Source organism: Anabrus simplex, chromosome 5 (genome assembly GCF_040414725.1).
Source record: "Anabrus simplex isolate iqAnaSimp1 chromosome 5, ASM4041472v1, whole genome shotgun sequence".
NCBI lineage: Eukaryota > Metazoa > Arthropoda > Insecta > Orthoptera > Tettigoniidae > Anabrus > Anabrus simplex.
In genome coordinates, this window is record NC_090269.1 from 150,885,591 (window position 1) to 150,911,711 (window position 26,121).

Genomic DNA, 26,121 nt, shown 5'->3' on the forward strand with positions numbered 1-26,121 from the left:
ATTTCAAACTGTCCTTTATGATGGCGTGAACACTTCCAATGTTCACTCTGACGTCTGCGGCAATGGCTGCTACCGTAACTCGCTGGTCCTGCATAATGAGGGCATCCACCTGCTAGACAATGGCATAGGTAATGCAGTGTGGCTTTCCAGACAACCTGCTGAATCGCTTGTGCCACACCTTGACCCTTGCAACGTACATGCAACGACCTCTGTACGCTTGTGCCATTCTTCGATGAATTTCCGCTCCCTGCAATCCTTCTGCTGTCCAGAAATGCACTGCACACCTTTGCTCTTCTTTTGAAGCCTCCATTTCATTGTTTTCAGCACAACTGAGTGCAGTGAACCACTGTGTCTCCACAAGGGTGTGCGCCCATGTCCCTCTAGCAGTGAGTTTGGGACCTCAGCACTCTTATAGGGCCTTCCGCAGGCAATGACATTGCGATCTTTTAACAGTTTTTAATTTTATAGGCTCTGGCTCGTTTCTTGTTTAACGAACCTCATGTACTGTAATATATTGAAAGGAACTTTCAAGTCATACATAGAAAGACAGGAACATGAATACATATACAGTATGTGTATGACACAGTGACTGAAGATCTGTCACATACGAACCTGGCAAGAGTCCATCAGTCGTGAGACTGCAGTTACGAGTCATTTCGTTGAGGACTGAGTTGCTGAGGCTAGCGAGGCTTCTTGGAGAGCAGGAGTTTGACACACCAGAGGACTGAGCATGTGTAAAACAAACTGTGTCCAGTGGAGCAAACTTGTAAATAGTATTTAGATTGATGCTTTCATGGTCCATAATTGTAGACATGTTAATAAACTTTTGGGCTTTCGCCATGTCAGAAAACAAGGTGAAATTCTTTATGTTTCGCAGAGAACTTTACTCTGTGTCTTCAGAAGACAGTCTCATCTGTTCACGAGCAAGACTTCTCTAATAATGAAAATTTGAATTAAAGAATGCTTTACCATAAGTGGTACTCCTGTTCGTCACTAGACAGTTCGCTGTACGCTAGCTTTCCAATCTCCAATTAAGATGTTTCTTGTTTCATCGTACGTGTGAGCAAAGTAAACAGCAAGCTCATCAGATGAACCAGGGATGAATGTGGTAGTAAAAATAAATTTAAAAAGTGTAACAATAGACTGACAGGACAGAAGAAAAAATAGAGCTCTCTCTCTCTCTCTCTCTCTCTCTCTCTTCCACTACGGGTATCTCATGTTTAACACCAACAAACAGAAGGCTACAAACTTTTAAGCTCTTTAGACCTTTTCATCATGAAATTACCAGCATTTGCAATCAATGAAATTAAATATAATCTATGTTTTAAGTGCATTCTGGTCATAATTGCTGAAGGATGTCTAAGGGCAGAATAAGTGAACATATTCATTTAGATATTGAGACACCAAACTTCAGTTATTAGTGTCAATTTCCATTTCAAAAGGCTCAATTGGTTTTAAGTATTTCGCTTTAAGTTCACAGGAAAATGAGGGAAATTGATCAAGCAAAAAGGAACCAAAAAAAAAAATTAAATTTCTGGGAGGAATTTCTGAATTGTTCAAAATCAGAACCAGTGGCCAACAAGGAGATGAATATCCCCAATAATATTCATCTCATTTTGGGAAAAGTAATTCTTGAATGGAAAAAGGAAACTAAAGCATAAATATTGGCAGCCTTCCCCAAAACAAAATCTCTTTGACTGCTTAGCTTTTGCAGCTGACGTTGCTATCCTTTTTACCAAGCAAGTTGGCCGTGTGGTTAGGGGCGCATAGCTGTGAGCTTGCTTTCACAAGATAGTGTGTTCGAACCCCACTGTCGATAGCCCTACAGATGGTTTGTCATAGTTTCCCATTTTCACCTTAATTAAGGCCACGGCTGCTCCCTTCCCTTTCCCATCATCGCCATAAGACCTATTGGCATCATTGTGACATAAAGCCAGTTGTAAAAACAAAAAAGCTATGCTTTCTAACAACAGAATAGAAGTAATCCAGTCCATAGAAAAACTTCTTGAAACAGCTGCAAAACCTGGGACTCCAGATTTCATTTGAAAAGACAGTATATGGAAGGAATTGAAAGTTAGATGAAAATCAGAGTAGTTTCAGACCACAGGTGGGGCAGGATCAGATTTTCAGTAAGTGTCAGATAAGTGAAAGATGCTACGAGAGAAGTTAACAGTTATGTTTATGTTTTGTAGATCTAGAGAAGGCATATAACAGAGTACTAATAATAAAAATAATAATAATAATAATAATAATAATAATAATAATAATAATAATAATAATAATAATAATAATAATAATAATAATACACCGGGCGAGTTGGCTGTGCGCGTAGAGGCGCGCGGCTGTGAGCTTGCATCTGGGAGATAGTAGGTTCGAATCCCACTATCGGCAGCCCTGAAAATGGTTTTCCGTGGCTTCCCATTTTCACACCAGGCAAATGCTGGGGCTGTACCTTAATTAAGGCCACGGCCGCTTCCTTCCAACTCCTAGGCCTTTCCTATCCCATCGTCGCCATAAGACCTATCTGTGTCGGCGCGATGTAAAGCCCCTAGCAAAAAAAAAAATTATAATAATAATAATAATAATAATAATAATAATAATAATAATATTGAACAATTGACTGTAGGACATTGGTCATGTAGCTATCACTTTGCATTCAGGAGATAACAGGTTTGAACCCCACTGTTGGCAGCCCTAAAGATGGTTTCCCGTGGTTTCCCATTTTCACACTAGATTGGAGCTGTACCTTAGCCTTTTAAGTGCTGAGTTACCAGTTGACTGTTTGGTACCTCAGTGCTGAATTTTTTTATTCATATGTAAAATAAATTGTAGAAGCCTCAATTTTTAACTTATCAGTGGGGTGATAAGCTTAAAATGTCTATAAATGTTGGTTCCTTATAAATCTAAATGCAAATGGAAAATCCTACCCTTATGTTCAATATTATTTTGAGAGAAAACAAAATGACAGTTTTTGTACCCACATGCACATCATCTTTGTACAAAGTAAAGAGCCCAAAATAAAGTGATTTCCTAAAATCTGTGGTCAACTAATACATGTAACTCCTTACAAGTACATAAGTTGATATTTTAAAATACTTCCGAAACCTGGAATGTGGTGACAGCTCAATGTTTTCCACCAGTTGTTTGTGATACCGATTTATTTCATCAACAACCAACTGCACAAACTCCACTGGCACAAAAGTTTTTGTAAAATCAGTGATTTTGTGGTTGTCATCAAACACTACTTGACTCCCAGAGTCTCTCACAGTTACTTGAAAGTCTGATGGAGAAAAGTCATCCGTCCACTACAAAGATACTGATAAAATAGCTGTTGAACTCACAGTGTTTTTCTTCTTTCGTTTAGAAGGAGGCTCTGTTTCTTTCTCACTTACAATGTTTTCATGACTATCTGTATCATTCTCACTTTCAGAATCTCTCAACAATTCATTAAAATCATCGTCTTCATCATCACTTTCCGCTATGGTTAATAATTGGAAGATTCTTTGATCCGAAATAACATCGCTGCGAGAGCAACTAGCTTGTTGTTCTGCCATGCTTGTTTATATCACAGATGAACTCCATGGACATCTATAAAAAGCTGGTGTAAGTTACTTCCTGAAGCTATAAACTGTGATCAATTAGTTCTATGTGATGCTGAACAGATGGCAGAACATGCCGGAGATCAAATCGGCACTCGAGAGTGAGGCATAGATATCAACCGGGAAACTAAAAAAAATTAAAGTTCTCATGCACCATCCATAGATGGTTGTAGCAGTGCTAGACCCATCTACAGGCAGGCGTGGCACTCATCGTGTTAATTAAGGACACAGCCACTACCTCCCCAATCCTATCCCCTGCCTATGTCAACCTTGCTGAAAACTAATGATGTTAAACAGTTAGCAAAGCCCTCATGTTCACAAGATAGGCGTACTCACCTCGCCTCTCCACTAGCCCTTGCTGTTAACTCTGTAAAGATCTTCAGGGTAAAAATATCAGTTCATGAAAGGGGTCAATTGGAGAGCATTGGTTTAAAATGTTCATAATCTGCCATCTGTGACAGTACTGCATGGGAATACTGAACTGTGTTTGAATTGTTTGAACAGGCCAGGAGGATCAAACAAGAGGCTGAGGGTCTCCTCGACATTAACCGGGAGCTGCTGGATGATCTGGAGCTGCAGTTGGAGGAGTCGGACGAGCTGCTAAGACAAGCCTCCGAGCAGCAGCAAGTGGCAGACGAACTGCTCGCCGACGCGGACGCTGCTAAAGGACGCGCAGAAGAAGCCGTGAAGCTGGGGGACAAGACCCTCCTAGAAGCTCAGGAGACTCTCCGTACTCTCCAAGGTATGTGTGTAATTTATCGAGGTGCTTGCAGAAAGGTAAGAACACAACATCATCTTTGTACACCTCTCAGCTTGTGACGAGCTCGCCAGCATGGTGAGTTTGTTGCGGGCCATCTTGACTGATCTTCAGTCTTGACGAGGGATAAGAGGAAACCCAGATAATGACAGAAAAGGGAAGAGACAAAATGATAAAGATGGTTAAGGACTAGGAATACAATGGAAAGGAACAAACAAATACCATGTGTATTTTCAAGTTCTCCTCCTTCCACACTCACAGAGTACTGCTTTAGTGATGTGTTTCAGTCCACATCTAGATTTTGTTTGTTGAAGAGTATAACTTGGGTCAATATTATCAATTTATTTATTTGTTTGGACCCCTGTCGCATGCCATTCGAATTAAGAGACTTAAATGGGCAGGTCATCTAATTAGGATGGAAGAAGACTGAATCCCAAAGAAGATATTCTTAGGAGTCTTTGGAAGAGAAGGCCTGTGCGAAGGCCACGTAACAGATGAGAAGATGGTGTACATCAGGACGCAGCACACATCCTCACCGGAATTGGAGAGTTCCTGCACAAGATCGACAAGTTTGCCGGAGAGCAACTGGGGAGGCCATGACCCAAAAACAGGCCATCATGCCATAGGATGTGGATGGAGGATTATTTGTTTGAGAAAATAGCTGAACTACTTCACCTGAAATTTGGTATAAAGGCTCTTTTACTAAAAATTAAGATCCAGGCTAAATTTTGTTTTCTTGAGTTGATAGAGGTAAATGTAGTAAAAATAATAACACAACTACTATCGCTGACTACACTTATATACAACACAAGTATAATCTATATATTAAAAGAGTTTCATAAAAACAGCTTTTGCAAATTCATCCGTCTGTTCAATCGGACCGATTTGCTTCATTTTTGATTCTCTCCGAAATTACCTGCCGGTGAATTATGAGATATTGATAGGTCTCTAAGTTCAGCCAACTTTGAGTAATCATAAAATCAAATCATTAAATGATCATTCCAATAACTGCACGCGAAAGCTTACCCTAGATTCACAATTAAGAATTTATTTATTTTCCACCTAGTCGATACAATGATTGCTTAAGGCAATTTTTAATGGTCAAAAGTGGTACATGTTTCGTATATTATCAACATCTTCAGCCACATAACACTGTTTAGATGAAAAATATATAAATTAACAAAGTAATGCTATAGAGGAAGTGTCCTTAAAATTAACATATGTTAACTGTTAATCTAGCTACACTAGAAAGAGTGAAAGTCATGTATCTTAAAATGGTCTCTGCCTAGCAAAAAATGCTCCTTCGAGACTAACCTCTGAGCTCACAAGACAACCGTTCTATACAGAAGAACTGCGATTAAAAATACCATTGCCTTCTACGACGCAATACCATCTTTACATCAAGAACTGCAGGATAAGAAAGCAAATATATGGATAGAGTTTTACCGAACAGAGGGCATCATGACGTCATGACTACGGACTGCGGCATACCATAACGCACCATTGAAAAGCGCAGGCAAATCAATATGACTTCAACAGGCATATCAAGATGAGTTACCTGACCTGCTGAGCTGCACAGGTCCTCTAGTTACACTTAAAATATATACAAAATAATTTACAATCGATCTGCAAAGCATCTTCAATATGGTACAACTGATTTACAACAGCTTGCTACACCAAAACTCACTGTCTAACTTGTAACTCACTCTGTGAACTGATGATAGCCAAACTACACAGTAGTTTAGGAATGACCCACCATGCAGTGTCAATATAACAGCAGCAACGCACTTAACTTCTCCTCTCATACAAGAAAACCTCAATTGATCTGCCACAGCAGTATCAACAACACAACTCCATAACAACTCAGTGCCTGAAATAGATCATGGTTGATATGCTACCATCGCGGTATCAAAATAGCTGAACTACGATAACATCACTAATTGACTTGCATCTCTGTACAACTCACTCATAAAGATACTGGCTATGATTCTAGGTAATTCTGCTTTCTTACAACATAGTATTACTGGAAGGTACCTGAAAGATTCTATAGTAACATGAGGAATTCCTTGGTGAGTTCTTGTTCTAGAAATGTCTTGAAACAAGTTTTTCACTATGGCACATAACCTAAAGATATCTAGAAACATCTAAAATATTATATAACATGTCCTTGGTATATAAAAATTCCAAAGCATACTTACAGTAACCTTTAGAATGCCAGACAACAATATATCATCATTTGGACAGTGCACCTTACTATCTGCATTTAGCATGATTATGAATGTCAAATGGCTATTTCTTACATTTTGTAAAGAACGTATTGTTGGATGCGCTTGTGAAGGTTGGCTGTTGAGAGAGCTCTTGCATTATTGTAGTGAAAAAGTAGTTAAAATCTATTAAAATTGTTTAAATTTTGTGTACCCGTGTTCCATTTAGTGCTATTTATATATTGGTGTTTAGTGCTTGTTGGTAGAAATTGGGAGTAGTACTATTTATTTGAATTTTGTAACAAGTAATTCAATTGGTGTTCAGTAGATTACATTTTCTAGGTTAAGTAGGCTAGCTAGGTGTACTTTATTTCGAATTTAGGTTTAGGAAATACTTTAGGTAATAATATTAACTTTTAAAACAATATTTTTAAATATCTGTAGGTTCTTTGGTATAATACTTACTAAGGCAAATTATCATAAGGAGTTGTAACTCATTGTAATTTCCGCCGCTACTTTTCCAATATTTCGTACAGATATCCATTCAAACTATCACAAAGGTAATAATTTATTACATTAAATAACATGATAAGCCTGTGAACATTGATTTAAAGAGAAGTTAAAGAGAATTCACGGTAATTTCACTGGATAATTACGGTACTTAACAGTTTTCTGGATTGTTGACGTTTGTTGCTACAGGCACATGATAGTTGTATAAATAAATACAAAGTCAGCTGATTCATTATTCCGATAATTTGTAGTCTTAGTTCCCTGCATACTTTGTACTTTCCACCTTCGTTTATTCATAGAGTAAAAGTTAATAATCAAATTCCTATATCCCAATAATATTGCATTTCAAGCCCCCGGCGTGGTTTTGACAGAAATTATAGTAGACAACCTCTTATTCTTAGCAATTAAGGACACTTTTATTCTCTGTCCCGCGTAGTAGGGAAAATAATACTAATCCACCAGCGGTAAAAGTTCATATAACCACACTTCAGCTGAAAATTGTAGTGTAGATACATTGTAGTGTAGATACAGTATATTTAGATAGTGCCGTATCTTCCCTGCTATATTCGTGTGTTATCTTTTGTGTGTATCTATTAGAGCGTAGTTCTAATAATAATTTGTCTAAGCATTTAGCTTTGTTGGTAATCTTTGAGTACAGTAGTTCTTGCAAATTTCATTTCTGCTTGTGCTTAGTAGTGACATACGGTACCGGTATTGTAATTAGGATACGTCTTAAAGTAGTTTAAAAATTACTGTAGTGTACTGCACAGTAGTATACGAGTAGCCTAATATCCTATCAGAATTTAGTGTGCTTATTTTATTATTGTAAAATATTTGTGTAGTACTGGTGTTCAGTTATAACACACGTAGCAAGAAGTCTACTGTTGCAAATACTTCTAACTCATAATGTTACAAGCTATCTTTGTCACCGTCAAATGAATATCTACAAACTCACAATTTACAACATTTGAACATCACTTCAAATTTTGAGATGGTCCATAGTGATCCTATTTGAAACTGTTCTTCAACTTCTATTCACCATCTTCATATCCTCAACGTGTTCTACAACGTCACCATATGCATCTGACTTTCGTCTTTTATCTTCAAGATCATGATTAACTTCGGATCTCTCGATTAACTTTGACTTTTATTCTCTCTTCTTTACTTTGATTATATACGATTTTTCGTTTCGTCTAATTATAACCACCAGACTATCAACTTTACTTTTATGCAATCTTACTACTTGTTGTATAACAATCTGTTGTTTTATCCATTGTACTTATTTTAGCAGCCTTCTAATGTTAATGTTGTTAATACTTCCACTATTATATCTCTTCACATTGTATTATCAAACCATCATTGTTATTTTTAATGTTATTTTACTTCAAATCTCTTCAAGATTTTAAAATTCATTTCATCACTACATGTTATTTAGACGCTTATTTTTAATTTAAGGTTAAGACTATGGCTGATGATGCCTTCAGGGAAGGCGAAACATGTCCCACTATTAGCTAACAAATTTATGTAAATCATCCGAGACGATTTTGTATTGATTAGGTGGTCTAATAAATAACTTAATGTTATTATTTCAATTAAGTGGTATGTTCCGGGCTGTCAGCGGTGAGATGGCGTGGAGTGACATTAGTAGATGAATAAGTTTGAGTGGCATTTATAAAAGTAGGAAAGATCACAATATGAAGATAAAGTTGGAATTCAAGAGGACAAACTGTGGCAAATATTCATTTATAGGAAGGGGAGTTAGGGATTGGAATAACTTAACAAGGGAGATGTTCAATAAATTTCCAATTTCTTTGAAATCATTTAGGAAAAGGCTAGGAAAACAACAGATAGGGAATCTGCCACCTGGGCGACTGCTCTAAATGCAGATCAGTATTAATTGACTGATTGTTTCTAATTTTATCACTACACAGCTCATTTGTTCATTTATTTCTGCACATTGGATTTCTGAATTTCATGTGTTTCTCTGGTCATGTGACGATTGGCAGTTACTTAACGGTAATTCAATTACCTACTAAACTACCGAATAGATACATTTCAGATTTTCGGTGTTTATTCACTTGGATGACTGCAGTGCAGAGGGTTTACCACATTCTGTTTGTAAATTTATTTTTGAATTTTTTTGTTGCTATGTTTGAAACATGACATTTTTGTTTTCAAAGAGTTTAGAAAATATTTTTAAAATACATTTTCAAACTTAACAGTATTGTAATCATTATTGGTAGTAAGTACATACCACCCTCAACATTTTATACAAGTTTAAAGTCAAAATGATAAATTATGTGGTGCTTTAAATGGGGACTTGCAAAATGCTACCAGTACTAATCAGGCATTCTTGGCACATTCTCAGCATGGGAGCACAGCACTAAGAGGGTTAACACACACAAAACTGGGAGTTTTCCTGAGCAGCTTCAAAAACATGAATGGTTATTTACAGTGATAAACATGATATAACCAGAAGTTTCCTGAATGACTGAACACATGATGGATTATGGAAAACATAGCTTCACTAGTAATATATGAGCTATATACAACCTGATTAAAGTTAAATATATGCCCTACCTATAAGGGCCATTTCTCCAAATCGAGTTAAACCTGGTATAAATTAAACCCGTTTCACTTTAGTACCAGGTTTAAACTTGCGTCCATTTTCTCCACCAATTTCTGACACTCGCTTAGTTTAAATGACAGCTTGCTCATTTGCGCTAGTGTTGCCTGCACTGAAGGAATAGTCTAAGGATTGGTCAATTGGAATTGACAAATCAGAGCCAAGTAATTCAATGACCGACATTTTTGTATTAATATCAGCTCTTTGTGGTGAAATAATGCTATCATACATAGTGAATAAAGAAGAAATTCGGTGGGATATTAGCTGTACTGATAAATAAATTGTTTACATTTGTGCGAAGTGTTGTGTCATATAATTTTAGTTAAGTTAATAAATTTCATTATTCGTCTGTATTGAACCAAGATTACAAATTATTAAAATTTGTATCCACTTTATTCAATACATTAAAATATTGTTAAGATGAAATTACAACATATATTTTATCAGAACTAGTTTCAACGCCTTATTTTGAGTCATCATCAGCTGATATACATTTTAGGAAATATTGGCAAACTCATAAGTTTATCTACGTCACATAAAACAAATTTTGAAGAACATATTGATGATCTAAAAACCGTGTTACAATTATATTGTTTTAAAGTCCATATTATCTGAGACTTGCGAGTATTAAACTTTAAGTTGATGAGGTCCGATGTAAGTTGGTTTGCTTCCTGGGTTTAACAAGAACAACCACTGAAAACACAATCTTCTTAAAGAAACATTAGCTCAGTTTAACACTTCTTAAACCGTGATGTAGAACCGTATTAAAATAATTCAATAAAATCTTCAAGCCGTTATAATGGAGCAATCGTAGTGAGGTGGAAATAAGCAGTCAATGCTTTAAGATGTTAACAATTATCTCATTCCCAGTTCAATGCGGACCTCAAAAGGACAACGATACAAAGTGTAGCTCTGTTACAATGTTCAGTTCACAATTTATTGATTCATGCTCTACAGCAACAGGTTATTTCGGTGGCCACTCCCTTGGTCGTTCTCTTCCCTTCTTGCCAATAAATTTTCCTGCAAAAACTTTGCAAGGAAGTGATCATGTCTAAGAATATGAGCCTGGTTTTTGCCCTCCTTCTTTCAATCTCTTTTCATCTTGTTTCTTGGAGAAGCTGAGTGTTACTTTCATACATAAGTACTGTACATTTCTTTCATGTTTCTATGTTTGTGTATAATATGGTCTAAACTGGAGTCTGTGCATTCTTTCAGAGTTTGACAAGCAAGTTCAAGACAGCAAGGACGAGGCTCAGGATGCTCTGGAATTGATCCCGGAAATTCAACAACTGATAGCAGAAGCAGAGAACAAGACACAGGATGCCTACAAAGCCCTCGCTGGAGCAGAAAACAATGCACAGAGAGCTCGAGACATGGCTCAAGAAGCACAGCTGAAGTTCGCGGAACAAGCCTCCCAGGTCTGTTTAACATGTTAATCTAGGAAAACCATAGATCCTTGCCTATTTCATGAGGCACCTTGTTCACAATAATTATTCTAGACCTTCGTCATCTGAAGCCATGTTGTTCTTCTTTCTACTTTTACCCTAATTATTCTCTCCAAAATCTTCTTGTATATAATAAGGGAAAGAAAATATCACTCTAAAATGGTTTAACATAACCAGACTGCACTCGTCAAGATTTGTGTGTTAAAAATGAAAAGTTCTTGCCGTTCAAAGAAATGTTATACATGAAACATAACTCTGACCAAGTAGAGCTTCCTTTTCTTCTACATCCCTAACTTCCCTTGCTATAAATGAATATTTGCCCCAATTTGACCCCTTGAATTGCAACTTTGTCTTCATATTGTGATCTTCCCTATGTTTAGAAACACCACTTGTCTACTAACTTCTTTACATGCCGTCTCTCTACTGATAGCTCCGAACTTGCCACTTATATCTTCTTCTTCTTTTATGACCACAAAGGATCACTTTAGTCACTCCGTCATTCAGGTCTCTTTGAGGGGATTGTTCAGTCTTTGCGATCCTCCCAGTACTTCTTCAGACGCACCAATCTTTGTTTCCTTTCCTCAGTTGGAATATGCGTGTTGTTGGTTTGTTTAGTGTAAGGGTAAAGCGGAGGTTTGTATTCTTGAGTTTTGTATTCAATTTTATCTTATTTGTGGTGTCTTCTGTAGTAAGGCCTATTTCCTTCAGATCCTCTCTTACTTCCCTGATCCATTTACATCCTGTTGTGGTATTTTTTGGGACAAGATTGTGTTGTACTAGTTGTTTCAAAAGTCTCGAATCCTGCATCCTCATGATATGTCCAAAGAATCCCTATCTCCTCTTACGCATAGTATCTGTAATGGGTTCTAGCTCTTTGTACACGACTTTGTTAGGTATATTAACCACCACTGTCCATCTTTCTGGTATTTTTTGTTGATGCAGGTTCTTATATATGAATAAAAAGAAATTATATTAATGATCCACCTTTAATATAAAAAATATACAGTGAAACCTCGATTCTCCGTTTTTCGAGGGACCATGAAAATAAAACGTACAATACGGGAAAACGGAAAATCCAGGAATGAATGAAAACCATCAACAATTTGGCTAAACATCACAAAAATGAAATATGTATAATTATAATCTTACAAAACTCCTAAACCAAACCAAACTACAGCCCCAGTGGGACTTTGCCTGCCAAGCGACCGCTGCTCAGCCCGAAGGACTCCAGATTACGAGGTGCGCATGGTCAGTGCGACGAATCCTCTCGGCCGATATTCCTGGCTCTGTAGATCGGGGTCGCCATCTCACCATTAGATAGCTCCACAATTAAAGGTAATCACATAGGCTGAGTGGACCTGGAACCAGACTTATATCCAGGTAAAATTGTCTGACCTGGTCGCAATCGAACCCGGGCCTCTGGATGAGAGGCGGGCATGTTAGACCACGAAACCGCATTAATTACCGGTACGCGAATTCAAAATCTCAATACTTTATATTCAGTTTTACAGGGGAATCTTCGTCAGTTTCCCTTGAAAACTTCTTTCAGTTCAGCGACTTTGGTTAGGCTAGCCAAACTCTTCGAAAATCTAATAACGCCAAGCCAAACGACAATCGACCACAGGTAGTTTTTAATTCTCTCATCTAATAAAATAAAGCACATTAGATACGAAAGCACCCAAAATGAATGCGAAATCCGTTCATTTCTTAATCTTTCATTGTAATTTGGTCTCCGGTATACTGTTTGTAGTCAGTTTCTGGAAATCTCGTACCGCGCAAATTAGGCCTACGTCGACTTTTAAAGGTTATGTTGAACTCGAAAATATGGTTTCGAATGTAAGTATCGATTCTTAAAAGTTCTCGAATGCATTATATTCAATTCTGCGCGTCACAAATCCAATCAAATTGGAAAGATAAAAGAAATATCAAAACTTCAGAAATTACGGTTATTCGTGACCTTGAGGTCATCTGGAAAGCGCGCTCGCTGCACATGTCAGTACGAGTTTGAAATTATACCAACCATTTAAAATGTAACGTGTGCAAATAAAACGACTGCGGTTTTTGGTATTTTAACACGAAAACGTAAAATTCCCAGTCTTACATTAGGACCTAAACAGTACCGGTAATAGGCAATTCCAAGACCTCCCATGGCTTTCTTTTTTTTTAAATTACATTTAGGTGCAACATGTGTTTTTGTCTCGCTAACATAATCATGTACGATAATATCAAAAATACTGAATTTGTGTTAAGAAGCAGTTTCGATTCCTGCCTGAAAGCCCAGTTATTCTGCAGTGCCCTGAGCAAAGTGCCAAAAACCTCTTCGGCAGTACGATCGAAAAATGTAAAAATATAAACATCTAACCCTGGACATAATGTGGACGTTTTATAAGTGCGAACATTTGACGAAACTCGTTCCGTCTTCAAGCAGAGCTGTCGAAATGCGCCGTGTCTCCTTGCAATTGTTGTCGCCACTCTCTGCTTTATGATTTTCCGAGATTCTCTAAACAATACCACCCGAATGTGATGCTAAGATGGTCCCTTATGCAAGTTCACCGCCGATCGCTTTTCCAGTACCTGTACAGTACTTGCTTTAATTATCGCAGTGATGGGGCGTTAACGCCAAGATCCATAAATATACCATAGCCGTCCTTTTGTGAGATACAGTTTATTAAAAAACGATTGATCGAGGATTTAGCGTTGATGGGACTGGAATTTCTGGACGGTTGATCCGGGAAATCGTTTCTTCGAGGAACGGATAATGCGTGACTTTTACAACGTGATTTAATTACGATGCTCGCGGGACCACGTAATTTGAACGCATATTCCGGGAAAACGTATTTTCTGGGAACGGATAATCGAGGTTCCACTGTATTTATATATGCTAGACATTCTCCGCGGACCCAAAATGAGATTTATAACATGTAACATACCACTTAGTCGAACAGCTCGTCTCACTTCTCCCAAGTCTTCCCAGCCCAAACATTGCAATATTTTCTAATGCTACTATTTTGTCGGAAATCACCCAGGCCGAATCAAGCTGCTTCCTTTGGTGAAGCTCCCAAACACTGGAACCATCTAGTTGGGGTCTTTCCAGAGACTTATATGCCCTTTCCTTTACATTCTTACTACAACCCCTAAATACCCTTATAACCATGTGCAGAGATCTGTACCCTTTATTTACAATCCTATTTATGTGATTACCCACTGAAGATCTTTCCCTATATTAACACCTAGTTACTTACAATTGTCCCAATAAGGAATTTTCACCCCATCAATGCAGTAATTAAAACTGAGGGGACTTTTCCTATTTGTAAAACTGACAACCTGAATTTTAACCCCATTTATCACCATACCATTGCCTGCTGTCCAACTCACAACATTTTCAAGGTCTTTTTACAGTTGCTCACAATCTTGTAGCTTATTTATTACTCAACACAGAATAACATCATCCGCAAAAAGCCTTGTCTCTGATTCCACTTCCTTACTTATATCATTTATAAGAAAACATGAAGGTCCAATAATACTACTTTGAGGAATTCCTCACTTATATATACCTTTAAGGTTCTGAATTTAATACTTACTTAGTTAAAGTGAAATGCATACAACATGGGCATAAGAAAAATGATTTGTCCAAAAATAAATAATGCCAGAAAAATTAAATAACAGCGGCTAGCGCCGATTTAAAGAAAAATATTTTTCAATCGTGAAATCAATAGTGGTTTCTATCCTGGGTCAAATTCTACTCTTCCAGACATTCCTTTTTGCCACAAACACCAATTTGCATCAAACTCCACATCCATCTTGATCTAGACTACAAAGGTCATTCATCTCTTGCCCAATTCAATTATTTATTTCATTGTCACAGTTCAGACTGGCAGCCACCAGAAGCGCCACCAACTGGTTGAGGCTTTAGTCACTAGCTATACCAACAGGCAGCTTTGCGATTCACATCAGCTACGTTCCTTTGTAACTTTGATTAATTATGTGACACGGATTTCAATTTATTTGCCAAAGAGTCCAAGTTCCTTAAAAATGTCACATGTATAAGTACTTTAAGGCAGAAACAGGTTCCAAGAAGTACATTCCAGGAATCATTAATGAACAAGGGGAGTGTGTATGTGAGGATCTTCAAAAGGCAGAAGTATTCAGTCAGCAGTATGTAAAGATTGTTAGTTACAAGGATAATGTCCAGATAGAGGAGGTGACTAATGCTAAGGAAGTATTAAAATTTACATATCGATGGCCTAGAATGAATACCTCGTATCTCCCAAAGTTCTTGCTATCCAGTATTTCCCTTATGACTGGTTACGCCTCCCAGCCACACATGGATATGCAGTCCATCAGAACAATGTTCGTTGTGTTCTTTTTCCTATGCCGATGTGTGAAGGAAAATGAACCTTACCGTACCGTACTATAGGAAAGTATGTTTGCATGTCGTATTAATAACTCCTAGAGTATAACTTTTATAAGGTTAATTTTACTTTACTAGGAAGCATAGGAAAATCTACCCAACGAACATTGTTCTGATGGACTGCATATCCAAATGTGGCTGGAAGGCGTGACCAGTCTTAAGGGAAATAATGGATAGGAAGAACTTTGTGAGATACGAGGTATTCATTCTAGGCCATCGATATGATTAAAAATGACATTTACAATAAGATACAAAAGTTGAAAACTAGAAAAGCGGCTGGAATTGATAAGATTTCTGGGGATAATCTCAAGACATTGGGTTGGGATATAGTACCATATCTGAAGTACTTATTTGATTATTGTTTGCATGAAGGAGCTATACCAGATGAATGGAGAGTTGCTATAGTAGCCCCTGTGTATAAAGGAAAGGGTGATAGACATAAAGCTGAAAATTACAGGCCAGTAAGATTGACATGCGTTGCATGTAAGCTTTGGGAAAGCATTATTTCTGATTATATTAGACATGTTTGTGAAATTAATAACTGGTTCGATAGAAGGCAGTTCGGGTTTAAGAAAGGTTATTCCACTGAAGCTCAACTTGTAGGATTCCAGCAAGATATAGCAGATATCTTGGATTCAGGAGGTCAACTGGACTGTATTGCGATTGACCTGTCTAAAGCATTTGATAGGGTGGATCATGGCAGACTACTGGCAAAAATGAGTGCAATTGGACTAGACAAAAGAGTAACTGAATGGGTGGCTATATTTCTAGAAAATAGATCTCAGAGAATTAAAGTAGGCGAAGCTTTATCTGACCCTGTAATAATTAAGAGGGGAATTCCTCAAGGCAGTATTAGTGGACCTTTATGTTTTCTTACATATACAAATGATATGAGTAAGGAAATGGAATCAGAGATAAGACTTTTTGTAGATGATGTTTTGTATAGAGTAATAAATAAGTTACAAGATTGTGAGCAACTGCAAAATGACCTCGATAATGTTGTGAGATGGACAGCAAGCAATGGTATGATGATAAACGGGGTTAAATCGGGTTGTAAGTTTCACAAATAGGAACAGTCCTCTCAGTTTTAATTACTGCATTGATGGGGTGAAAGTTCCTTTTGGGGATCATTTTGAGTATCTAGGTGTTAATATAAGGGGTAATCACATAAATATGATTGTAAATAAAGGGTACAGATCTCTGCACATGGTTATGAGGGTGTTTAGGGGTTGTAGTAAGGATGTAAAGGGGAGGACATATAAGTCTCTGGTAAGACCCCAACTAGAGTACCATATTTCACGGCATAATCGTCGCCACCGCGTAATCGTCGCATCCTTTATTTTCAATACAAAAATCGGACTTTAAACCTTTAATTACATAATCGTCGCACGTCCAAATTTTGTTCACTAATCTGGTTAAAAGGTAAATGGAACTGCAACATAAGTTGCACATGAATGCGCAATTTAAATACGTGTATGGTTTATGGGCAATTTGGCAACACAGTCACGTTTGCGACATGTTGCACAACGTATAAATAAATAATACCGGTATATGAACGACGCATGTCTTACCGGTAGACTATCGGCAGTTTGACAACGTGGTCGTGAGACAGTGTACTATTTATTCACCACCTACATATTATGCTTACCGGTAGGCTATCGGCAGTTTGACAACTTGGTCGCGAGACAGTGTACTATTTATTCACCACCTACATATTATGAGTTCCCATTTGAAATACGTAAGGCTGTAAGTTATCGCTTATCGGCAACGTCGCCAGGAAATACCGGCTAGGTAGGTTGAATGGACCTCGAACCAGCCCTCAGATACAGGTAAAATTTCCTGACCCGGCCGTGAATTGAACTCGAGGCCTCCGTGTAAGAGGCAAGCACGCTACCCCTACACCATGGGGCCGGCTGGTGTGTTATTGCGCACGAAGTGAAATCCAAGACGATAACGCAGATTTCCACAGAATTATTCAGCCGAATTATTTACGATGCCTCAGTTGTCATCGCTAGACTCTTATCTTACTACTACGTCATAAGTGTCCGGGCATGGGATGAAAACTTTTATCCAAGCAGTCAAGATAATTATTATCCAATGCTATTAAAGTTTTATTTTATAAACTCGTCAGTAATGTAATGTAAAGTCATCAATAACTGGGAAGAAATATTAACCTAATTACTGTATGTTTAAAAGAAATTGAAAAAAATGAATGTTTGTTACTGACGTCTCGGAATACAGTCAACTATACAGTAGATCTACACCGCGCTAGCTAGAGCTCCAGTTTGCGAGCTTTGCGCAAGCGCAGTAGTGTGTCGCAACCAACGAGCTAAACTGATAAATTGTTGCATGCTTCCTTGCTGCCTAACAGTATTGGCTGCTCTGGAATGGACAGATCACAGATGCATTTATTTGTTTCAGATTTACGTGATTACTGTAGACATGTGTGCGTGAGAATTTAAGTTTTTAATTTGTGTTTTGGGTGTTTGCAGAAATAATTTGTTTTAATAGTGAACAATTACGGAAAGTCATTTATATCGTAAAACATTAACGTGTGAAGCATTTATAAGCGATTATGGGTAAATATAGAAACTATTCTGCGGGCTTCAAGCTAAGCGTAATTGCCTTCGCTGAACAGCACGGGAACAGAGCTGCAGAAAGAAAATTTTCTGTGAGTGAAAAGTTGGTGCGTGACTGGCAGAAAGTAAAAAACAAGCTAAAAAGCACAAACCCTTCTAGACGCGCGTTTAGAGGTCCTAAAACAGGGAAGTTTCCTATAATTGACGAAGAAGTGTTTAGGTACGTCAGTGAAATACGTAACAATGGCTGCAGTGTATCATATGAAATGTTACAAATTAAGGGACAGGAGGTAGCTCGCAAACACAACATACCGGTAACTCAGTTTAAGGCGACTCGTGGGTGGATTAAGGGGTTCATGCGATGACACAATCTGTCAGTGCGAAGGAGAACAACACTAAGCCAAAAGTTGCCTGCTGATTACACGGACAAGATTGTAAATTTTCACCGATTTGTCATACGTTTGCGCAAGGAAACTTCGTACTTGCTTTCTCAATTCGGTAATGCCGATCAGACTCCAATCTTTTTTGATATGCCTCGCAACAGCACTATTGCGCTAAAAGGATCACGGAGTGTATTAATGAAAACCAGCGGTAGTGAGAAGTTGCGATGCACGGCAATGCTAGCCATTACAGCTGACGGGAGAAAGTTGCCGCCTTACATCATTTTCAAGAGGAAAACGATGCCTAAGAATATACAGTTTCCCCGTGGAATTCATGTACGAGTGCAACCAAAGGGTTGGATGTACGTAGAACTCATGCTGGACTGGGTTAAAACTGTGTGGAATAGAAGACCTGGTGCACTACTAAAACAACCAGCTCTGCTTGTTTTAGATAGTTTCCGAGGTCACCTCGTGAACGAAGTGAAGCAAATTCTCACTATAAATAAGACACGACAGATAGTCATTCCTGGTGGCCTAACATCTGCTTTGCAGCCACTAGACGTATGTGTTAATAAACCCTTTAAAGACCACTTACGTCGATTTTACAACGAGTGGATGATGAGCGGCGATCAGCAATTGACGCCCGCCGGAAATATCAGGCGTCCACCCTTGGACTTGTTATGCTCGTGGGTGAAGAAGAGTTGGGATCTTATACCACCTGAACTAGTCTCCAAGAGCTTCAAAAGGACTGGGATTTCGAATGCACTAGACGGTTCCGAAGTTGACGCAGTGTGGCAGGGAGACGAAGAATCTGATACTGGTATTAACAGAGGCGAGGACGGCGCATCAGATAGCGAAACCTGCGATAGCGACACCGAAGATTTGGAATAAATTGCGTACCGGTAAGTCCGCATTTCACAACAAAGCGATAATTTTTTGCAAGTGTAATATTTTAACTTTAATACTCAAATTAATGACAAATTAACTTAATACGTTCATTTTTATTTTCAGGTTGGAAAAACGTTCGCCGAATTGTTGCGAAAAATTATGAATTTTGTTTCAGACTATTTTAATTATTTTGATGTATAAACGCGAGTATTACGTGCATCTTAAATTTGTATCAAATACAATTTAGTTATAAATACATTTTTTGAGTAATACAAATACTGGTATTAAATATTCATCCTATAATGGTCGCACCCTACAATTTTTTTCGAAAATTTTGGTATAAAAAGTGCGACGATTATGCCGTGAAATACGGTATGTTTCCAGTGTATGGGACCCTCACCAGGATTACTTGATTCATGAACTGGAAAAAATCCGAAGGAAAGCAGCTCGATTCGGCCTGGGTGATTTTCAACAAAAGAGTAGCATTAAAAAATGTTGCAAAGTTTGGCCGGTAAGACTTGGGAGAAAGGAGACGAGCTGCTCGACTAAGTGGCATGTTAAAAAATAATAAAGGTGTTCCTTACTCCACCTATTCAATACTTTATTTCCACTTGTAGTGGTTCCATAAACAAAATAAAACTTATTTGGGACATGTTTCTCCCTCAATTTAGGGCATTTTCAGCCTAAAATAATCTTCAAAATGACATAAAATATTACGTATGGAAGCTAAAATATTAGCTAGTTACTAAAATTTGATACATAAAATGTGAATATTGATACATTAGAGAAAGACCTAGCGATAATCAGAATTATAGAAATAGGAAGACTGTTGAACGAACTAGAAAGTTTATATATCTTTTTAGACCAGGCATTTAATAAGGAACAAAATCTTAATGACATCACGGACAGTAAAAGCCTGTTACATGAATTAACGCCTAAATTATTAAAGATGGTTAGTTCAAATAAATTTAAGATACCTAACATATTTAATTCTTGATACTCTAATACTCCACCCAAAACTACGGATATTAGGCCTACTTCCAACAAATCTGATAACTCTGCCCCTTTGTCAGCCTCTTCACAGTTAACTCCACCCATCCTCTCCTCCCTTCCACACTCCCCCATTCCTTCCCCTCTGAGTTCACTACCGCCTCTGCAGCACAGTTACAATACGAGACTCAGAGCCAACAGATGGGTGGCTACCAACTCAACGGTAGATAACAAGTAACAACTTACAACAAACACGTAAGTCATCTACGCGTACAAGATGGCGGCAAGTGAGATGTTCGAGTAAAGTTGCTCTTGCTACACCCTGCGTAAATAGAAAGTTAAGTTGCAGAAAGTGATAATCCGTGTGAACTAAGTTATATTTTCAAGTGCCTTCTTCCTTAAAAAGTAAACACCATGTCTCTGAAGGAAGTAGCTAAGAAGATATCGGCTTTTGAAGATTCCATGAAAGACTTTCAAAATCGCCTAGACTCAGCAGTCAGTGCCGCCAACCCACCGAACGTGCTCCTAGAGCTTCATTTAAATCTAAGAATTTCATTTTTGTCCGTATTGAACTGAGAATGGAAGATAGGAAAACTTAAAAGGGTCCACCTTTTCAATACAAAAATGTTATAGTTTATTTATAACATATATTTGCACTTGGAACTAGTTTTGACGCTGTTCGGCGTCATCTTCAGCCAAAATGTGGGAAATAGGCTAGCATGTAGACATTTCTATTACACAAGGCATTACATTAAACAATACACATCTTACAAGGAGATAAAAACAGGGAGGAATATAGAAACAAATGAATCGTTGAGAAAGCAAAAGTTATACATATTAAAAATAACCTTAACCACACATCTTGCAGTGCGAAAATATTCGCCTTGAATGATTCCTGAATACAAAACACACGCGCACACGTTTCTGAAGAGCCAGCAGGCAGGAAAAAGTAAAGTGAAACCTTAAGAGTTCTTCTGAGAAGAGTTCATCATTTTTTCTATGTTCCGACTAACTAATGAAGTCTCCCTTGAGTTCCTGATAAACATACACAACAGGAAATTCTCCTTCAGTCTCAACAATAGCTATGAAGACCAACGGTAAATTTCATTTTAAATATTGTGCAGAGACGTGAAAGCATGATCTTGAACATGATATAACTTCTTCATTTAACCCAATCTTTTACACAAGGTGTTCATTAAACAAAACACATCTTACGAGGAGATAAAAACAGGGACGAATGTAGAAACAAATGAATCGTTGAGAAAGCAAAAGTTATACATATTAAAAATAACCTTAACCACACATCTTGCAGTGCGAAAATATTCGCCTTGAATGATTCCTGAATACAAAACGCACGCGCACACACTTCTGAAGAGCCAGCAGGCAGGAAAAAGTAAGGTGAAACCTTAAGAGTTCTTCTGAGAAGAGTTCATCATTTTTTCTATGTTCCGACTAACTAATGAAGTCTCCCTTGAGTTCCTGATAAACATACACAACAGGAAATTCTCCTTCACTCTCAACAATAGCTATAAAGACCAACGGTAAATTGTATTTTAAATACTGTGCAGAGATGTGAAAGCATGATCTTGAACATGATATAACTTCTTCATTTAACCACCATTGAAAGTCTCTCTCTATATTACATAGCTTCATTAACACCACCATTCTGTAGATGCACAAAATAATCTTGTAATCTTCACAGGTCCGGTATTCAGCTCGACAAGAATATAAAATTGGTATTAAGGAATACGTTTTCTGAGAGTTTGGAGGTTGACTGTGCCAGTATTTGTGATGTATTGTTGCAGTGTTACGTGTAGGGTGGGGGCAGGTTTCTATGATGTTTATTGCGGGACATAAGGCGGTAAAGCTATGGCGCGAGATGAAGAGGAACAGAGCGTGTTGGATAGTTTAGGTCTGGGGAGCGGCCATTGTTGGATTAGGAGGGGAGAGGGAAGGAGCAGTAGGGGAGGAGGAGTGGAAGGAGAGGAAGTATGGAGGGTGATGTGGTGAAAGTGTGTGGCGTGACAAAGTATTATGCATAATCTGAAAGACAGATCTGTTTTTCGGGATATTCACGTTTTTGAAAAATTCAATGAGAAAGTCGAATAGGATCTTTGGTTTCTCTGAGATATCATTTAAGTTTAGGTTGGGATTGAAATATTGGTCTAAATGAATATAGAGGTTTTCAGTGACGTCTAGGGAAGAACCTTTGTTTAGAATATCTAATACCTCAAGATCTTGATTTATTTCAGTTAAGTTGTGCTTAAATTCTTTTATATGTAGGCCGACCGCGGAAAAACGGTTGTGTTTTATGGCATTGACATGTTCTGCATATCTGATTTTAAAGCTGCGTCCTGTTTGCCCTACGTAAGAACTTTTGCAGTCTTGGCAAGAAAACCTATATACACCTGATTTAGAAAAAGGACTACATTTATTTATTGATGAAGAGTTGTGTAGGATCTCTGTGCTTCTATTGTTAGTACGAAAGGCTATTTGAACGTTGTGTTTTTTAAGAACGTTAGTGACGTTGTAAATTTCTTTATTGAAGGTAAATGTGGAAAACGTGGCAGTGCTAGTATTGTCTTTTATTAGGGTGGTTTTTGGGCGGTGTCTGAATTTATTGATTATTCTTTCAATAAAGGATTCATTATATCCATTGAATTTTGCTATAGAGCGAATGGTGTTCAATTCTTTATTTAAGTTTTTTCTTGACATCGGAATTTTGAATGCTCGGTCTACTAAGCTATTATATGTAGCCGCTTTGTGTGTTTGGGGGTGTAGTGAGTCATTTCTTATAGTAGTGGCCGTTTGAGTGGGCTTTCTATAGATACTATATGTGAACGCAGAGGGGTGCCTATTGATTGTTAGGTCTAGGAAGTTGATGGAGTTGTTTATCTCTGATTCTAAGGTAAAATTAATGTCATGATCAATGTTATTAAGGTTTTTGAGGGTGGATGGCGCGTCTATGGAGCGTTCATCTAGGATTATAAATGTGTCATCTACGTACCTAGCCCAGAATTGGATATTAGCAAATTTGATGTTATTGTCGATGGCGGTGTGCTCTAGGAAATCAAGGTAGATCTCTGCTAAAATTCCTGAGGCTGGTGAACCCATAGCCAAACCATCTTGTTTGTAAATGATCTTATCGAATGTGAAGTAGTTATTGTTAATTAGTAATCTTAATATGGTCATAAAGTCTTGAACTTCTAGTTTACTTAGTTGATTGTTAGCAAGTACAGTGCTCCTGATGGATTTATTTGATGAGAATTTATAATGTTTATTAAGAAATTGTTGGATAAATTGAGATAATTTATATATTTAGTAGACCGAGCATTCAAAATTCCGATGTCAAGAAAAAACTTAAATAAAGAATTGAACACCATTCGCTCTATAGCAAAATTCAATGGATATAATGAATCCTTTACTGAAAGAATAATCAACAAATTCAGACACTGCCCAAAAACCACCCTAATAAAAGACAATACTAGCACTGCCACGTTTTCCACATTTACCTTCAATAAAGAAATTTACAACGTCACTAACGTTCTTAAAAAACACAACGTTCAAATAGCCTTTCGTACTAACAATAGAAGCACAGAGATCCTAAACAACTCTTCATCAATAAATAAAAGTAGTCCTTTTTCTAAATCAGGTGTATATAGGTTTTCTTGCCAAGACTGCAAAAGTTCTTACGTAGGGCAAACAGGACGCAGCTTTAAAATCAGATATGCAGAACATGTCAATGCCATAAAACACAACCGTTTTTCCGCGGTCGGCCTACATATAAAGAATTTAAGCACAACTTTACTGAAATAAATCAAGATCTTGAGGTATTAGATATTCTAAACAAAGGTTCTTCTCTAGACGTCACTGAAAACCTCTATATTCATTTAGACCAATATTTCAATCCCAACCTAAACTTAAATGATATCTCAGAGAAACCAAAGATCCTATTCGACTTTCTCATTGAATTTTTCAAAAACATGAATATCCCGAAAAACAGATCTGTCTTTCAGATTATGCATAATACTTTGTCACGCCACACACTTTCACCACATCACCCTCCATACTTCCCCTCCTTCCACTCCTCCTCCCCTACCGCTCCTTCCCTCTCCCCTCCTAATCCAACAATGGCCGCTCCCCAGACCTAAACTATCCAACACGCTCTGTTCCTCTTCATCTCGGGCCATAGCTTTACCGCCTTATGTCCCGCAATAAACATCATAGAAACCTGCCCCCACCCTACACGTAACGCTGCAACAATACACCACAAATACTGGCACAGTCAACCTCCAAACTCTCAGAAAATGTATTCCTTAATATCAATTTTATATTCTTGTCGAGCTGAATACCGGACCTGTGAAGATTACAAGATTATTTTGTGCATCTACAGAATGGTGGTGTTAATGAAGCTATGTAATATAGAGAGAGACTTTCAATGGTGGTTAAATGAAGAAGTTATATCATGTTCAAGATCATGCTTTCACATCTCTGCACAGTATTTAAAATACAATTTACCGTTGGTCTTTATAGCTATTGTTGAGAGTGAAGGAGAATTTCCTGTTGTGTATGTTTATCAGGAACTCAAGGGAGACTTCATTAGTTAGTCGGAACATAGAAAAAATGATGAACTCTTCTCAGAAGAACTCTTAAGGTTTCACTTTACTTTTTCCTGCCTGCTGGCTCTTCAGAAACGTGTGCGCGTGTGTTTTGTATTCAGGAATCATTCAAAGCGAATATTTTCGCACTGCAAGATGTGTGGTTAAGGTTATTTTTAATATGTATAACTTTTGCTTTCTCAACGATTCATTTGTTTCTATATTCATCCCTGTTTTTATCTCCTCGTAAGATGTGTATTGTTTAATGTAATGCCTTGTGTAATAGAAATGTCTACATGCTAGCCTATTTCCCACATTTTGGCTGAAGATGACGCCAAACAGCGTCGAAACTAGTTCCAAGTGCAAATATATGTTATAAATAAACTATAAAATTTTTGTATTGAAAAGGTGGACCCTTTTAAGTTTTCCTATCTTCCACTCCAAGAGCTTGGCGGCGAGTTCCAGGCATTCAAGGAACAGGCCAACGAAGACATCTCTAAACTTAAGGGGGAGTTGAAGGCTCTGGAAAATCGACTTCAGAAACAAGATGACGTTTTGGATGAGGCCGAACAGTACAGTCGCCTTTTATTACATGGTGTGCCGGAACAGCCGTCCGAGGACGTTTACATAAAAATGCTAGAGACACTAAAAAATAAACTCTCAATAGAACTTTCAATTCTGGATGTGGATCGCTGCCACAGGCTGGGCCGCCGTAATCGAACGTCTGCTGAGGTGGTCTCACATGGAAATCGACCGATCATTATCAAGTTTCTTCGATACCATGATCGTGATCGAGTGTGGTGCGCGAAGCGAGCTTTGAAGGGCAGTGGACTCATGCTAACTGAGTCTCTCACAAGTGTGAGAAAAAACCGAATTGCCTTCTATCGAACCAGTTATTAATTTCACAAACATGTCTAATATAATCAGAAAGAATGCCTTCCCAAAGCTTACATACAATGCATGTCAAACTTACTGGCCTGTAATTTTCAGCTTTATGTCTATCACCCTTTCCTTTATACACAGGGGCAACTATAGCAGGTGTTTTCAATCAATCAATCAATCAGTACTGATCTGCATTTAGGGCAGTCGCCCAGGTGGCAGATTCCCTATTTGTTGTTTTCCTAGCCTTTTCCT

General features: G+C 37.8%; 1 protein-coding gene across 1 annotated transcript in view; it reads left to right on the forward strand.

Moving 5' to 3' along the window:
• LanB2 (laminin subunit gamma-1) overlaps nt 1–26,121 on the forward strand; it is a 1,346,184-nt gene that overhangs the window by 1,268,708 nt on the left and 51,355 nt on the right. Inside the window, exons 22-23 of the mRNA XM_067147161.2 lie at nt 4,104–4,341; nt 10,912–11,114. Of these exons, the coding sequence (XP_067003262.1) occupies nt 4,104–4,341; nt 10,912–11,114 (441 nt within the window). The remainder of the gene's footprint in view (nt 1–4,103; nt 4,342–10,911; nt 11,115–26,121) is intronic.